General features: G+C 46.6%; 1 protein-coding gene across 2 annotated transcripts in view; it reads right to left on the bottom strand.

Moving 5' to 3' along the window:
* The window catches only part of Hr4 (nuclear hormone receptor 4), a 78,492-nt gene extending 64,206 nt beyond the window's left edge, over positions 1 to 14,286 (bottom strand). For both annotated transcript variants that reach the window (XM_080273528.1, XM_080273529.1), the window contains exon 1: positions 13,842 to 14,286. In XM_080273528.1, the coding sequence (XP_080129654.1) occupies positions 13,842 to 13,992 (151 nt within the window). In that variant the 5' untranslated portion in view covers positions 13,993 to 14,286. The remainder of the gene's footprint in view (positions 1 to 13,841) is intronic.
* Between the last annotated feature and the right edge of the window lie 4,217 nt (positions 14,287 to 18,503).

Here is an 18,503-nt window from a genome sequence, read left to right as displayed (position 1 = left end):
GGGAGGGAGAGAGAGAGGTGGGGGAGGTAGGGAGGGAGGGAGAGAGCGAGGGAGAGGGGGGGGGATAAATAACGGAACGGAGGGAAGAAATTGTGAGAGGAGGGACGAGGAAGGAGCACACAAATAAAAAAATGTAAAGGAAATAATATCAACACAGGAAGAGAAAAGGATGATGAAAGAAAAGAGTGAGAGAAGGAGGGAAGAAAGGTAGGGAGGAAGGAAGAGAAGAGGGAGGAGAGACGATGGGTGACTGAACCCAAAATTAAGGAACGAAAAATAAAAATAAAACAGGAATGAATTTAAAAGAAGGAAAAAATAAGGAAGAAGGAAACTGGTCAGAAAAAGGACGAAGAAAAATGGGGATGGAGGAAGAAAGGGAGGAGAGAATGACGAGGAGAGAAAGGAAAAACACAAAATTAATCTAGGAAAACAAGGAAAAGGAAAAAAAATGAAATAGGAAATGAGAGATGATGACTGTAAAGGTGGAGTGTAGTGGAGAAGGGGAAATGCTGAGGAGGCAGATCTAGGCTAAAGGAAGGAGTGAGAGAGAGAGAGAGGATGGGTGTGATGAAAGGGGTGTGGGAGTGGGGGTGGGGGAAATGAGAGCACGAATATAGGTGAGAGAGAGAGAGAGAGAGAGAGAGAGAGAGAGAGTGAGAGGGGGGGGGGAAGGGAGAAGATGAACAGGGGTAACAATTTAAAAAGTCAGGAATCAAAGAAAAACAAACCGGGAAGATAATCACGAAGAAGAGAAAGGAAAGAAAACACAAGATGTATTAAGGAAGGCAGAGGATTAAGATGAAGAGAGGAGTAGACAGAGAGGAAGAGACAGCAAGAGAGAAAGGAGGAGGAGGAGGAGGAGGAGGAGGAGGAGGAGACAGCATTTAAGGAAGGAAGAGGAAGAGAAGGAGGAGATGAGGGCAAGGGAGGTAAGGACAAGGTAGGAAGGAGAGAGTAAGGAGGGTTGGACTAGGTGATAAAGAGGAGGAATGGAGGAGGCACAGTACGGAGAGATGCAGGAGGTGGGAGCAAGTAGGGGAGGAGGGGGGAGGGAGGAAGGGAGGGAGGGAGAGGGAGGAGGGGAGGGAAGAATGGGGCTGCAAGGTGAAAGTTGTGATGTCACGACCGACAGTGAAAACTAATCCTGCGTCTGAGAAAGTTAGCCTGCAGGGTGTGTGTGTGTGTGTGTGTGTGTGTGTGTGTGTGTGTGTGTGTGTGTGTGTGTGTGTGTGTGTGTGTGTGTGTGTGTGTGTGTGTGTGTGTGTGTGTGTGTGTGTGTGTGTGTGTGTGTGTGTGTGTGTGTGAGAGAGAGAGAGAGAGAGAGAGAGAGAGAGAGAGAGAGTTCCCTGGATGACAACTGCATTTTTATATGTATTAATCAGCATATACTCCCTCTCCTACTGAACCCCTGTAGCCCGAGGACGCATTTTTCTCTGCAGGTCCTGTTCTTCCACTTTGTCTTTCATTTTTTGGCTGCAGAGGGATTTTTTTTTTTCGAACCTGAGGATTAAATTTAGTTTTGAAAACGAGGTGTCATTCCTAAAAATAATAAAATCTAGAGACAACAAGATGAACAAAAGAAACAGAAAAGAAAGAAAGAAAGAAAGAATGAAAGAAGCCGTGGTAGTGAAGGGGTTGTATGTCCGTCTAACTTACTTCACTATTCTACCAACCCTACCTACCTTTTTCTACCACCTGCCACCATTCCTGCCATCCTTTCTACCATCTTGCCATCACTCCTTTCATCCTATCACCACTCCAACCACCTTCCACCATTCCCACCACCACCCTACCATCTCTCCAACCACCATTCCTACCACTCCTACCAAACTACCATCCTGCCACCATTCCTATACCATCCTTCCACCCTACCACCACTCCTACCATGCTGCCACCATTCCTACCAAGCCTGCCACCACTATCATTCATCCCTCACCGTGCCCTTCACAGCCAAACGCCTTCATCTGAATACAAATAAATCAAGGACCCAAACACCATCATCACAATCTGTCGGTGTCTCTACGTTCCTGACTCTGTATCTTTCGCTCAGTACTCTAATATACAAAGAAAATCATCATCATCATCATCATCATCATCATTATCTATTAGGTCTCTCTCAACTTAGATCGCGGAGAATCATCTATGGGCAGAGAAACATATCACTCCTCTCTCAGCTCAGGAAAATTAATCAGCAGAGGAAAATGAGTGGTAAATGAGGTGAAAAACTGGACGAAGTTTTGTCCCAGGCGATACCATAACAAGAGTGAGAAGCAGAAGAGGTGAAATATTAGGCAAAATGGAGAGGTAGAAGAGATGAAATGTTAGACGAGGGACAGAAACAGAAGAGACGAAATATTAGGCGTAAGTGAGAAGAGGATGAGGTGAAATGTGAGAAGAGGATGAGGTGAAATGTGAGAAGTACAAGAAGTGAAATGTTAAGCGAAGGAGGAAAGTGGAAGGGGTGAAATGTTACGCGAGGGTAAAAAGTAGACGTAATGAAATGTGAGAAATAGAGGAAATGGACTGTACGGCGTGGTAGAGAAGTAGAAGTGAAATGCCAGATGAAGGTGAGAAATATAAGAGGTAAAATGCTGGGCGAGCTTTTGTCCCCCCCCCCCCCCGTGTACCATAACAAGGAGTGGTACAGACAGACCAAGGGCTCTAGGTACGTTTGGGGCCTCCTGTGCTGAGCTCAGCCCTTAGGCACGCCCTTACCACTTCGTAACCCACCCTTCTTCAGCACACCCATTCCTGTTTGTGCTCACCCCTGCCACTACCCCACCCACCCTCCTTCACCACACCCATCATCACTACACCTTTCATCACATTTTCATTTACCATATCCATTATCAATATACTCATTTTATTTCACCACATCCACCCTCACCACACGCACACCTCACCACACCACACCACACCCATCCCCACTACACTCACTCTCACCACTACACTCATCCTCACCACACCCACTCTCACCACAAGCATCCCTCACCATTACATCCATTCTCACCACACCCACCCGCACCACACCACACCCTCACCACACCCACTCGCCATCACTACACACATTATGGTCATGCCTGTCCTTAACACACACACACACACACACACACACACACACACACACACACACACACCGTTCTTCCGCCGTACTCACCATGAAGGTTCATTTAAATTTAAAGCGACAGGCATCAACAGCACACAGCCTTCTCTCTCTCTCTCTCTCTCTCTCTCTCTCTCTCTCTCTCTCTCTCTCTCTCTCTCTCTCATATGAATTCTCTATGAACATATCTCTGTCATCTATAAAACATACAAATTCAGACAGTGCGATAGACAGACACAGACAAATAGACAGACAGAGACAGAGAGACAGATATACTGAACTCTCTCTCTCTCTCTCTCTCTCTCTCTCATATGAATTCTCTATGAACATATCTCTGTCATCTATAAAACATACAAATTCAGACAGTGCGATAGACAGACACAGACAAATAGACAGACAGAGACAGAGAGACAGATATACTGAACTCTCTCTCTCTCTCTCTCTCTCTCTCTCCCAGCGCAGTCCATCTAATACACAGCATCTATCATTCACTATACTGTTTCATCAGAAGTGTAGAGGGTATATCAGCTTTCAGTCTTGATATTGTAAGTGGCCAGTCGTTTTTCCCTGAGCGGCACTATGTGAGCAAGAAATACCATCCCTTCCTTGGGTGTAAGTTCGTGTCGGTCATATTAAGTTGGATATGGTTTGTAATTGGTTATATCATCCAAAGTCGACGTAGTAAATGGTCTCCTAGGCAACAAAAAATCATCTGGCGTGTAGTTCCGCGTAGTCACCTGAAGACAGCATAAAGTTAGTCAATGGTCTCTCTCTCTCTGTCTCTCTCTGTCTCTCTCTGTCTGTCTGTCTCTCTCCCTCTCTCTCTCTCTCCCTCTCTCTCTCTCTCTCTCTCACACACACACACACACAACAGGAGTAGCAAAGGGGTGGGTGAGTGGGTGACATTAACGGCGAGGGCATTACATCACTGTGTATGTCCCTTCATGTCATCTCTTAGGTCACACCACACCACACCAGGCCGTGATATCTTTTGTACAACCCCAAACCACACCATACCACATCATACCACACCACACCACACCGCACCACATCAGGTCTAGGAAATCTTATACCACACCACACCACTCCACACCAGGGCAGGGCATTTATTATACCATTCCACACCACACCACACCAGGCCTAGGAACCTCTCATACCACGCCACACCAGGCCGGGGCAGCCACTCATTTACTATAACCTGTACCCCATAAGTTTTCCTTGCGCCTCCTTACATGGACACACAGGACCATCATAAAAATCCACCCTTCACCTTCATAGAGAGAGAGAGAGAGAGAGAGAGAGAGCTCTACCCACGGTTTCCTCACGTGCCGCAAGAGGTGACAAAAAAAAAAAGCGGAAGTGAGAGCAAGTGGAAAAACCCCCTGTCTCTCTTTGTATTGGCTTCAGAGGTACGGTGATCCTGCCCCCCAGCACTTGTGTTGCAATAGGATTCATGCTTTTTACGGTTGGGTGTAGGGCAGTTGTTTTACCTTGACCGTGCAGGTGATGTGGTAGAGGTAAAATGGGAGGAGGGAGGGGTAGATTAGGAGGGGGAAGGGGAGAAAGGTAAAAGGTAATAGGTGAAAAGGGATAAGAAAAGGGAGAGGGGTTGGGTAAGGGGAGGGGGAGAAGGGGGGAGAAGGAGGAGAAGGGGAGGAAGGGAGAGGCAGAAGTAGGGAAGGGGGAAGGAAGGGTAGAAGAAAGGAAGGAAGGGGTAAATGTAGAGAGAAAGAAGGAGGGAGAGTGGGAGAAACGTAAGAAAAGGAGAGGGAAAAAATAAGGAAGGGGGATGGATGGATAGAAACTGAGGAGGGGGAAGAAAGGAGAAACAGAGGAGAGGGAGGGAGGGAGGAAAAAGGCAAACGCAGAGACAAGAGAAGGGCACAAGGAAAAAGAGAAAGAAGGAGGTAAGGAGGAGGAAAATAAGTCAGGTAATCAACACAGGCAAAATCAGGGAAAAAATAGGTGAAAGGAATTGCGCAGAGAATATGGTAGTGTGACAGGGTTCGAAGGACAATGCAGAACGCAGGAGAACGCAGGAAGCAGGGCAACGCAGAAAGCAGGGCAATGCAGCAAGCAGGACAACGCAGAAAGCAGGACAACGCAGGAAGCAGAACAACGCAGGAAGCAGAGAAAAGGAGCCAAGAGGAGATGGAGGGGCGGAGGGGGATGTGAGAAAATATGAGGTGGATGAGAAGATGAGAGGGTGACAGAGAGAGAGGGAAGGGGGTGATGGAGTACAAGAGAGAGGAAGGAAAGTACGAAAGAGTCAAAGAGAGGCGTGGGGTTAAAGAGAGGAAAAAGAGAGAGGTTGGGTAAAGGATAAGAGAGGCAAAAGAGAGTAGGAAGTGGTAAAAGAGAGCGGAGTGGGGGGGGGGAGGCTGAGGGTCTGACGGGGTAATAAAGAGGTGAGAAGATGAAACGGCTGAATGAAAATGAACGAAGATGAGAGAGAGAGAGAGAGAGAGAGAGAGAGAGTCTGAATAGCCGGTAATCCACAAAGCCTGGAAGCCTGTTTGTCACGCACTACCTCGCCCTACAAACACTTACCCTGACACGTGTACTGATTGTGTGTGTGTGTGTGTGTGTAAATCTGAACAGCTTTACTTTCAATCAAGGATAAACACGACACGACAGATTGTTTGCTGATGAGAGAGAGAGAGAGAGAGAGAGAGGTACAAAAGAGCAAGAAAGGCCAAGGTGAAGGAAGAGGGACAGAAGGAATGGAAAGAAGAAAAGAAGAAAGGACACATCATGTATCAGAGTTGAGAGAGAGAGAAAGAGAGAGAGAGAGAGAGAGAGAGAGAGAGAGAGAGAGAGAGAGAGAGAGAGAGAGAGAGAGAGAGAGAGAGAGAGCGCAACGTAACTCAGACTTCCTCAGTAGATCACGTGTCAGCTCACAAGCCAAGCCAAGCCCCCCGCCCCCCTTTCCTGCGTACTCCCAGCTCTCTCTCGGTACTCCCAACTCTCTCTCTCTCTCTCTCTCTCCAAGTCTTAGTGAGATGACGTTGTAATGGTAGTACTGTATGGTAATGTGGTCGTGTGGTAATAGTGGTCGAAAATAAGGAGTTGTGGTGGTGTGGTGCTGTGTTAAAGTGTGGCTGTGGTGTGGTGCTGTGGTAAAGTGTGGCTGTGTTGTGGTGTGGTGGGGTACTGTTGTGTAGTATGGACTGGCTCTGGTGTGCTATGGTGCTGTGGTATAACGTTGCTGTGGTGTGGTATGATGCTGTCGTATACTGTGGCTGTGGTGTGGTGTTATGGTTATGGTGTGGTGGTGGTATAGGTGTGTTAGAGTCGTGTGGCGGCATTGCGGTGGCGGTAATAAAGTGACATTTTAACGGCAGTGTGGTGGAGGAGCAAGGTGTTGTGGTGGTGTGGTGTGGTGCGCTACAATGCTTCGCGGTGACCTAGAAAACTATACTTTGATACCCTGCCAGGTTTCGGGGTGGCGCCAACGTAAACTCTGGCAGGGGTGGAAGGGGGAGATACAGAGACAGGCAGGGGAGGCAGAGAGAGACAGGGGTGGTAGAGGGAGAGGTAGGAGTGTTAGGAAGAGGCGGAGGGGTTGAGGTAGGAGTGACAGTGAGATGCAGGGGTGGCGGGGAGACAGGGGTGGTTGGGAGAGAATGGGGTGGTAGATGGAGATGCAGCAGTGGTAGGGAGAGACAGGAATGGTAGAGAGAAACAGGGGACAAGATCAGCATGGATGATGGGTATGACCATGGTGAAAACAACACATGAAATTTGATGATGATGATGATGATGATGATGATGATGATGATGATGATGGCAGGGATATAGCTGCTGTTGCTGCTGCTGCTGATGATGATGACACGGTGATAATGAGGAAATGCTGGAGGTGATAATGACGACAAGGGCGATGATGATGATAAGGACAAGGACTATGACGACGACAAGAGAACGACGTACAGGAGGAATGAGAGGAGGAGGAGGAGGAGGAGGAGGAGGAAGAGGAGGGGGAGTAGCTGTGATGGAGGGAAGAGACAAAAATAAATCCTGACCTTTGATTATATAACCTTACTCCGCTTCCTCCTACGCCATCATCGCGTGTGTGTGTGTCTTCCATCCACTCAGAAATTCCTATTAATTTTTCACTTTTACTTGGCCCAAAACGGCATTCCTTCATCTTCAAGGCTGAGTTGTAAAAATATATCAACCTTAAAGTAGAATGTTAGTCACGAAGAAGTGCTGTGGAGGGAATTAAGGGCCGTAGTTTTTTTTTTTTCTGTCACTAAGCTGCGTGAAATAAGCTGCAAATGGATGAAAAATCTTAGCCAGGTTAAGGCGAAGAAACTCCATATGTACCTCACCCCTCGCTGGTATTTCTATATATATAAAATGTCTTCAAAATACAAATACATATTGGATTTGTTCGTCAGCGTCTTGAACTGAAATAGGGACCTGGTTCGTAAAGTGATTGTTGTGTGTTGCAGTCTTGGTGAATGAATGGGTGTTTTGTTTGTCGGTCGGTCATACGCGTCATTCTAGGCTATAAGTGGTGAGAGAGAGAGAGAGAGAGAGAGAGAGAGAGAGAGAGAGAGAGAGAGAGAGAGAGAGAGAGAGAGAGACTGATGCTCAACAGAAAATAAGGCAAAATCCGTAAATAAAGTTAACAGCCACTCTATAATTAAATACAACTTCCATGTAGGGAAATAAAGTGACAATTCATTCCCATTCTACCTCTATAACCACGACCACCAGCATCACAACTACCACCACCACCACCACCACAGTACCTCCATCTCTAGTACCACCACCTTCACCAGAATCTATTCCACCTCGATATTCCAGCAACATCCACACTATCCACACCACCACCACAACCACCACCGATACAGACTACAACCAGCATCCCAACCATCACCATTAAAACTACCACAACCACGACCATTATCACAATCACCACCAGTACAATCACCATTATCTACCACTACCACCCACACCAGCTCCACTTCCAGCACCACAGTCACCCACAACCATGACCACCACCACCCTCAAAATCCTACCCACACCACCTCCAACTTCAAACATCACCACAGCTTCCTCCTCACCACCACCACCACCATCACAAACGAAGGAAAACAAACAGCAACAGGTCCATTTGAGGCTGGCTGTTGCAGAGAAGACTGTGACTACGATACCTAATCCTATGAGCTGAAGATAAAAAGAGCAAGAGCAAGATGGCTCCTCATCACCCTCCTACATCACCATATCTTCCACCACCACCCACAACCGCTCCACCTTCCACCACCACCCACAACCTCTCCACCTTCCACCACCACCCAGAACCCCTCCACCTTCCATCATCATTCCTCATGGCCGTCCACGTGAGCACCCAAGTCCAGGACGGTAAGAGTAGCAGTGGTGGTCTCGATGGTGGCAAAGATTACATTGTCTACACCCAGCTTACGTCACAGGGGGCAGCAGGAGATGGCGTGGCAACACAATACTTTTTTTTCTTTTTGTAAAGGGGGCGCTCAGCAAGGTCATCGATGGGGAAAAAAAGAGGGACGAGGGAAAGGAATATGAAGTTCAATATGAATGTTAAACTGTACCATACTAAGATATGGCACTCAGCAGGGTCAGCAATTGGGGGAAAAAAAGGGGAAGAGGTGTGGGTTTCTCCATTCCTCCCCCCCCCCCCAGCTAAAGTGGAAAGCAATATCACACTGTACAAAATCAAGGTAAAATCAACACAAGGACATTATTACTATTCCTCTCAAAGGGACACTCAACAAGACAACGATGGAAGAAAAAAAAAGGGGGGGGGGGGCGGATTCCATTCCCAAACTTATATGGAATGAAATTTTACACTAAACAGGCCGTTCAACACTGTCAGCAAATAGGTGTCATGTACAGGTATGTCTGGAGAAGAATAGAGTTTTTCATTAAAGTGTCAATTTCCTCACACTCGAATGAAAAGGAATACTATACTCCACGAAATAATGGTCTGATGTAAAGTAACTATATTTATGCACCTTTAAATGCTCTCACTGGCATCAGCAATGGGGTGTATGTCAGCAAAAAACAAAACAAAACAAAAGAAAAAGACAGAAAAAAAGGCGGGGATTTGCAATTTCTGTCCCCATACCTCCCTGCTCACAAGGAAAGAAATATTATAATCATGAAAATCAGGATAAGGTGTGAGGCAAAGATACTTTTTCTCCCCAACTAAGCAAAGGGGAGAATATCAGGTGGATAAAAAAAGGAGCAAGAGTTGTCCTATCTCCCATCTCGATAAGAAAGATAAGAGATAATGTAGTAAGGAAAAAGGAGGAATAATTTATCTCCATTTCCCTTACTTATATATAAAGTAATATTACATCCAGGAATATCAGATGGAAATAGACGTGAGAGAAATGAAGGGCGAGTTTTTTCATTTTTTTATTTTCAACAAGGTGATTGCTCCCTCTTTCTAATCCTCCTCTCTCTCTCTCTCTCTCTCTCTCTCTCTCTCACACACACACACACACACAGCTGTAAAAAGAACAGTGCCCCCCCCAAATCGCCTCCTTCCTAGTACAGAAATAGCTACGAGTAAATTTTTAGCGTCGTCCTTCCCCCAGCCTACTTCCCTGATCTATTTTTTATCGTGACTCGAGGACACGACTGGAGTGGGAAGCAAGTCGTTGGCCACCTTGAGCTGCCAGTAGATTCTAGGCGGGTGGCGAGAGATAAGAGAGATAAGAAGAAGCATGAGGGGGGGGTTGAGAGATAAAAGAATATGGTATCATGTGGGTTGAGAGATAAAATGAAGAGTGACGTGTTGTGGAGGTTAAGAGATAAGAAGTGTACGTGCGGGTTGAGAGATTAGAGAGATAAGAGGAAGAACGAGGTGTCGTGGGAGGTTGCGAGATAAAAGAGATAACAGGAAGATTGGGGTGTCGGTGACCATTAAGTGATCACTTTATCTCTGTCCTCACCATAACCCTCAATCACAGGTTAAGACAATCACTGACAAGAGATAGTAATAATAATAATAATAATAATAATAATAATAATAATAATAAATAATAGTAGTATTAGTATTAGTAGTAGTAGTAGTGGCGGTTGTGGTAGTAGTAGTAGTATTAGTTGCAACCAAATCCTTATCTAGAGGTAAACCCGGTGGACTGTAGGCTGTATTGCCCTTCATCTGCATAGTTTCAGGGGACAGGGAGGTTGAGGGACCTTTGCATAACCAGGCAGTGGAGGAACCAGTAAAAATCAGAGCTACCACATGAAGGCGTCCCTCTCTAGCGGCAAGACGAAATAAAGAAGAAAAATACATGAAGACACACAAGACAGACTGATGACGCAAAAAACAAGTTAATTTTTTGACTTATTAAATAGAGCATAAACTAGAAACTACTGACAACAAAATTATACTGGTCTGTTGGCTAATTAATTACTTGATGCAAATGAATCTATTTTGGGGGGAAGACGGAAATTAAAAAAAACAAACAATTTCTCTTTACTGATTTATTGTTTACACATATTTATTTCCATACTTGATGAATCTCGCTAATATTCTCTCTCTCTCTCTCTCTCTCTCTCTCTCTCTCTCTCTCTCTCTCTCTCTCTCTCTCTCTCTCTCCAGTGGTTAAAATTAGCCCCAACAAGCTTTTCCCCCATCACGTTTCCAGGTGACACTGCAGGCTTCGTGACACCGCGTCCTCAGCGATTTATTCTGCTCATTACACCTTTTTATCCTCTCGAAGCAAACTGTATTCCTATTAAAGTAACATAAATAACATACAACACGATGCTAAGGTGTAGTGCACTAAATAAATGAAAGAAGCAAAAATGTGGAATAAATCGCTAAGGAAGAGTTGCGACGCGTCTCCCTATGCACTGTGGGGCTTCATTCACGTGATGCCCCACCACCTCCGAACACTTCCCAATGGCGTGTGTGTGTATGTATGTGTGTGTGTGTGTGTGTGTGTGTGTGTGTGTGTGTGTGTGTGTGTGTGTGTGTGTGTGTGTGTGTGTGTGTGTGTGTGTGTGTGTGTGTGTGTGTGTGTGTGTGTGTGTGTGTGTGTGTGTGTGTGTGTGTGTGTGTGTGTGTAAGGTTTCCCGCCAACACGCCGCTTTAGGTAACACAAAATCCAGGAAGCCGTCTTGCATGTACGTCAATTGAGACTTAACCACGTGGGGATGCGGATGCTTGGCTGACAAATAAAAACAGTACACCGTTAATGGAAATAGTACTCCGTTAGGAATAGTAGCACACCGTTAATGGAAACAATACTCCTTTAGGAACAACAGTATACCACCGTTATTGATGGTACAGCGTTAGCCATAGTAATACACAGTTACTTATTGCTGTATGTACACCGTTAATATTAAAAACACCGTGTCCTGTTGCCCTGTTTTATTTGGGGGTTTTGTTATGGTTGTTTTTATCTGATTAATATAACAGATGACACTTATAGCTTACCCTACAAACAACGCTCTCAAATAGACCAATAAATCCAATGCTTTATTTCTACTGTATTGATTTATTAACTGATTAAATGATTTATTAAATAATATTTGCACTTCTCTGACACTGTACTCTATGATTGTTTATTAGGAGATAAAGGAAACATGAGGTTCTGATAAAGGGATGGAAGACGGTGAGGCTAAAAATAAACACACACACACACACACACAGACACACACACACACACACACACACACACACACACACACACACACACACACTCTCTCTCTCACACACACACACACACACACACACACACACACACACACACACACGGATGCAGGGGAGGTGTATGGGAAGGTGAGGCGATCGTAGTAGGAGGGAAAAGGAAGACCACTCAGTATCATGAACACTAAGAACATTAATGTGTGGAGAAGCCTCTCAATTTTAACATCAACTTCCTAGACAGCCTGACAGAAGTGGAAATAGATGGAGAAATGAAAGGTAAGTTTTTTCGTTCACTTATTTATTATTATTATTTTTTTTTTTTATGAGAGGGAATGCGCTCTCTCTCTCTCTCTCTCTCTCTCTCTCTCTCTCTCTCTCTTCCGGGATTAAGGCGTGTGGCTGCTATAAATAGACTGACAGACAAACACAGTAATGGCAGAGCATACCTGACTTCTGCATCGTTGCTAATTGTGCTGTCGTGTGGGATGCAGGCTAATTTACATCTATTAATTACAGGTGCCCTATTAACACCTGTGTGCTCTCAGTTTTATATATACAGGTGTTAGAGCTGCGGTAAACTGGGGAGAGGGAGGTGAGAGAGGGGAGAGGGAAGGTGAGAAAGTGAGCGAGCACGAAAAGAGAGAGGGGGATGGGAAAGTGAGAGAGCAGGTAAAGACAGGGGGGATGGGAATGTGAGGGAGCAGGTAAAGAGAAAGAGAGGGGGAGAAAGTGAACAAGCAGGTAGAGAAAGAGGGGGTGAGAATGTGAGCAGGTAAAAATAGAGAGGGTGAGAAGATGAGCGACCAGGTAAAGAGAGCGAGTGAGAAAGTGAGCGAGCAGGTAAAGAGAGCGAGTGAGAAAGTGAGCGAGCAGGTAAAGCGAGCATTTAGTCACGTTCCTTGAAACGCACTTCCTTACTCCACAAGTGTCGCCCTTGGGAGATTATGCCTTGTTGACCTCTCTCTTTTTTTTTTTTTTTTTTTTTTTCGAGAGAGAGAGAGAGAGAGAGAGAGAGAGAGAGAGAGAGAGAGAGAGAGAGAGAGAGAGAGAGAGAGAGAGAGAACAAACCTGTATGAAAAGCACCGGTTGAAATTCTCCCCCACAGAGAACAGGGGTGAAGAGGGGAGATAGAGGGAGAAGAGGGGAGAATGAAAAGGGGGCGAGAAAAAGGGAGGATTCTGAATAGGACGACGAGAGCGTGGGTGGAGGGGAAGGAGTAGGAGGGGGAGTAGCAGGGGAGGGGAGGAGAGGGGGAGGGGGAAACTGCTGAGAGAGACCGAAAAGAGAGAGATGACACAGTTGGAAAAATGAGGAAAAAATGAAGGGTGTGTTGGATGTGAGAGAAACTGATAAAAAGGGAAGAGAAAAACATAAGAAGAGGAACAGCGAATAAGAAATGAATGAGAAACAGAGGGAATACAACATACTGAAGAAAAAAGAAAGGAGGACGTAAAGGAACAGAACTACGAGCAACAGAAATTAAGAAAAGAATACAAGAAAGGAAAGAGAGTATGAGGAATGGCAATACAAAGAAGAGTTGACAGAGAAAGACACAGAGGACAAGGAAAAACAGGCGTGAAGGAAAATGAGAGAGAGAGAGAGAGAGAGAGAGAGAGAGAGAGAGAGAGAGAGAGAGAGAGAGAGAGAGAGAGAGAAACCCCTTGCAAGAAAATAACCAGTGAGTGGGAGGATTCGTGGTTGAGAGGGCTAGGAAAAAAAGATGAAGGAGGGAAGACTGCAGTTGGGGAAGGGCCATGGGGGAGAGAGTCATGGGGAGAAAGGGTTATGGGAGAGAAGGGCCGCAGGGGGGAGGGGTATGGTGGAGAAGGCAGGAGGGGGAGAGGGCCTTGAGGGGAAGATTATTGGGAGAGAGTAAGTGGGGAGAGAGAGAGAGGGACGGTGGGGAGAAGGTCGTGCAGGAGAAGGTCATGGGAAAGAGGACATGGGGAGAGGTCCATTGGGGGCGACAACCATGGAGGGAGAGAGCCGTAGGGAAGAGAGCAATGGGGAGAGGGTCATGGGAGATAGGGCCATGGGGTAGAGGGTCCTAATGGGAGGGTGGTGGGGACAGAGCGAGCCACTCACCATGCGAGGAGAGGCGACGGAAGTGTGACAGCGCCTCCGACTCCATCCTGTAGTCCAGGCTCTGCTGCTGCATCCTGGCTCCTACGAACTCCTGCGTCGTGCTCTCTTTGAACAACCTTACGTAATGGCTTCTCTTCCACACTTTAGGCATGGGGACTGTCTTTTTGGAATACCTGGGTTTATTTTGCACTGGATTTATACTTCACTGTATTACTCCTTCAGTTTTGTATTCTGCATAACGGTCGTCCTTCGTGTCGACTTACAAACACATCCATGGTAATAGTTAATTGTTTACAGTACTTAATTTTCAGTAGGGCCATCGTATTAATCATACTTTTAGCAACCTTTATCTTAAAATCATTTCAACTGTTCTCCACCGTGGGATTAAGCTCTTTTTCCTGTTTGATGGCTTACCAATTGTGGCTCGTATGTCGCTTCTTTTCTCGATAACTTCCGTATCCTCAATTATGTATACGATTCTCAGTCGCACTTAATGATATATTGTCCGTATACTCAGGGGTAAGTGAATGAACACTTGACACATCTCTGAAAGACAGACGAGGTAAACAGAGCTGAAAATAGTTACCAAGGCGACATGTGCGGAAAGAGCCTAGGGATACGAAATAGGTCCAGGTATCGACTGGGAGGAAGGAGGGCAAAGGGAGAACCCAGCCAGGACCTGCTCTCTTCGTCCCCATCGCCGAGAATGATGTGGCCTAGGACGATGAAGGGCAGGAAGCCACGCACACAGAAACACGCACGCAATCACACACACACACACACACACACACACACACACACACACACACACACACACACACACACACACACACACAGGACAACACGCTGGCTCTTCCCCAGGAAACACAAGCAGCAACACCCAACCACCAAACGTTCCACAATACAACACCAAACCACAAACTATACTCCCCTCCCAACCCCAGCATCCTCCACCTCATAAGTTCACCAATCCCCCTTCCCCCGGGACACACAATTACCGCCTCCCAGGGCACATAATTGCCTCTCACCAAGACAAACCACAGATCTCAGCGGGACACACTAAGCACTGCAGTTACAGGGGATGATAGAGCACAGGGAAGGGGCAACAAAGTGTCTTCTATCACTGTTACCAAGAAACTGGGGCACATTCCACTGATGCCTCACAGATTCTCATCATGTTTCAGCGTTAATCCAGGGCATATTGACCCATAAAACATTTCGCAAGTAATGTACAACACAAGTCAGTTTGGTTCATTTCATTTTTGTTTTTATTTTTATAGCCACTAAGGTCTCAAAAATAGTTATGGTTCCTGTTAAAAAAAAAAAAAAAAAAAGGCCACTTCCACTGACTCACATTAACACTCGACGCTGCATTTCACCATTATTTCACTAAACTCGGCGTCGTACTAAGAATACCTATGATTCGCCACACATTTTCCGGCATGCTCTTCACTGCTCACAAATATCTCTTTTAGTAAATGTTAACTTCATACACAGCAAAGTACTTGAACTCCCTAGTACCGTGCCGCAAAGAGAGAAACGCATCATCAAAACTAGCAGAGAAATCCACAGAAATAGCCCAGGGATTTCCAGCTTCATTTATATAAGGAAGCTCTTCATAAATCCAGAAAACATAATTATATAAATGAAAAATGAATCTTTCCACACCATCATCCCACAAGGAGAGAGAATATAGGCACACATCAAAACCAGTCGAAGATGTCCACACAACTAAGCCCATGGACTGAAAAGTCTCTGTTCTGCGCAAGGACATGGAGTTCTGCGTGCGTGCGTCGGCAAAAGGCGGTGGGATACGCTGGTGAAGACTGCGAGTACTGCGAACCGGGAGGAGCGACGCTGGGACTGGCTGGGGTCGGGGGATCATGGGACGACTTTAAGACACGCGTCCCTCACAGCAGCCGGGTCACTGGGACAGCAACCCGGCCGGCCGTGGGGATAGATGATGACGTGGGTACTGGGAAGCGCTTGGGATATCACACTCTTAGCTGGTGTTATGGTGTCAGTTGAGGTGCTATGAGAAATTCTGGGGGAGCATTTTTACAAGGGAGGTGAGTTGGGTGTGGGTGTTTTTGGATGTTATAGTGATGATACTGAGTGTATTGGTGGGTGTAGGTGTCATGGTACCGGTATTACTGGAGGTGTTTTTATGAAAGAAATGGTGTGGATGTATAGGGATGTTAATGTGATGATTGTGGGTGATGATATGATGATTAATGGTGGTATCTGAGGTGGCTGTGACTGATGAAGTTTATGAATGTTATAGTGATGACTGTGGGTGAATTCGTGGGTGTGGATGTTATACTAGCAAGTGTAGGTGTTACAGCAGTGGGTCTTTTAATGTGGCTATGGGTGTTATAAACGGTTACAGCCAAATCACAGGTGATGGTGAGATGGAGTGTGTGGATTAGTGGGTATAGGCGTCACAGAAGCAGATGTGGATGCAGTGTGGGTGTGGGCACAGTGTGGGTAAAAGAGTTGGGATGAGACGTGACCCAATATTTATAGCACCAGGGTATGGGATGCAAGTGTGGGGTGTGCGTGAGGGGTGAGAGATGAGTGGGGAGGAAGGGGATATAACTGGAATGTATGAGGAATGAGAGAGTAAGAGGCAGGTATGTGGTCAGTGAGTGGAATTATTCATGTATTTTAAGTATGAGGAAGATAAGACAGGTATTTGGAGCAAGAGTGAGTCAGTATGTGACCGAGTGTGCATGAGGGAAAAAATAAGGCCTGTGAGGAAGATTTATGACAGGTGAAGTGAAGAGTGAGGCACGTGTATGAGGGCAAAGGAAGGTGTGTGAATCGTGAAGAAGGTGTATGAGGGAAAGACAGGTGTGTGAGGGGTAAAGCAGCAATGAGTGGAGTGAGGCATGTGCGTGAAGAGTGAGGCAAATGTATGAGGGGAAAGGAAGATGTATGAAGAGTGAGGCAGGTATATGAAGGAGGCAGGTGTATGAGAGGCGAGGAAGGTGTATGAGAGGTGAGGAGGGTGTGTGAGAGGTGAGGCAGGGGTGAGGGGAGTGAGGCAGGAGGGCAAGGGCAGGGCAGCGACCCCTCACCAACACACACAGTAGGTGACTGATCTCTGGCTGCCTCACCCCTTTCTCCCCTCGCCTTCTCTCCCCTCTCTCGCGCACGCTCCCCTCTCTCTCTCTCTCACCTCTCCCCCACACTCACCTCTTGCAATCCCCCCACCTTCTCTCTCTCTCCCTCTCTCTCTCTCTCTCTCTCTCTCTCTTACTGTGTGTGTGTGTGTGTGTATGTGTGTGTGTGTGTGTGTGTGTGTGTGTGTGTGTGTGTGTGTGTGTGTGTGTGTGTGTGTGTGTGTGTGTGTGTGTGTGTGTGTGTGTGTGTGTGTGTGTGTGTGTGTGTGTGAAAAAAGTCCAATAACATTAAATGGTTTACATAACAAATTAAACTGACAAACCGAGAGGAAGAGATAAGAGAGAGAGAGAGAGAGAGAGAAGATGAAAGTAGTAAGAGAGGGGAGTAATGTGAGGGAAGGAAGGGGAAACCGTGGGCCGGGCAGAGTGCACTGGGTAAAGAGGGAGGGGAAGTGGGGGTGTTGCAGCGAGGGGAGAAAGAGAGAAGAGGGGAAAGGAGAGGAGGTGAGGGGAAGCGAGGGGAGAGGGAGAGCGGAGGAGAGGGGAGAGGAGGGGAGGGGGGAGAGAAGCAGCGACCTCGAGCTCTCGTGTGTGTCCACGTGACCTAGCCAGTAGACTCATGTGCCTGCCTTACTCTCTCTCTCTCACTGACTCTCTCACTCTCTCACGAGCCTGCCTCTCTCTCGCTCGCTCTCTCACGTGCCTGTCTTTCTCTCGCGCTCTCTCTCACGTGCCTGCCTCTCTCTTTTTTTCTTTCCCCTCATTCACCCTCACTCTGTCTTTCTCCACGTGCCTGCCAACTCTTTTGTTTGTCTGTCAGTTTGTCATCTTTTGAGCTGTTATTCCACCACTCCTCTTTTGTCTCAGCTTTTATTTTAACATTCTTCTCTCTCTCTCTCTCTCTCTCTCTCTCTCTCTCTCTCTCTCTCTCTCTCTCTCTCTCTCTCTCTCTCTCTCTCTCTCTCTCTCTCTCTCTCTCTCTCTCTCATAATCGTCTGTCCTCAGCCTGCATAAAGTACCCAAGTTTGCGTACAGGTTTTGCTTTACCCAGTCTCTCTCTCTCTCTCACGCGGCGTCCCCCGCACCTCCTCGTGCCTCTTGCTAAACTCATTTATCCTTTCCACGTGGATGGTTTGCCCGGAAATACAGAGACGCATCTCATACGCCTTTCCGCGTCCATCCAGCCTTTATATAGTATCCATTGTCCTCCCTACCCCTCTCCCTATCCACGCCCCCCCTTTACCATCCACTCTACCCCCGCCCCACATCATCCTCCCGACCCCAGACCACCATCATCCTCCCTACCCTCGACCCCACCATCCTCCATATCCCCGCCACCACCATCCTCCATACACCAGACCCATCCCATCCTCCCTTCTACCCATCCTTCCCTACCCGTAACCATCCAGCACCCACAGATAATTTCTCTCTACAAATTTATATCTCAAACTAATCGTCTTTTTGTGTGGACTTGAGGAACTCCCGTGAACTATAAATATTCTAGTTAATGTTTAAGCATCCTTCGCCTATCGGGCCC

Source organism: Coenobita brevimanus, chromosome 55 (assembly GCF_032717465.1).
Source record: "Coenobita brevimanus isolate Jiangsu-jjx chromosome 55, ASM3271746v2, whole genome shotgun sequence".
Taxonomy (NCBI): domain Eukaryota; kingdom Metazoa; phylum Arthropoda; class Malacostraca; order Decapoda; family Coenobitidae; genus Coenobita; species Coenobita brevimanus.
The sequence above is the reverse complement of the archived record's forward strand: the minus strand, read 5'-3'. Positions and strand labels throughout refer to the sequence as shown.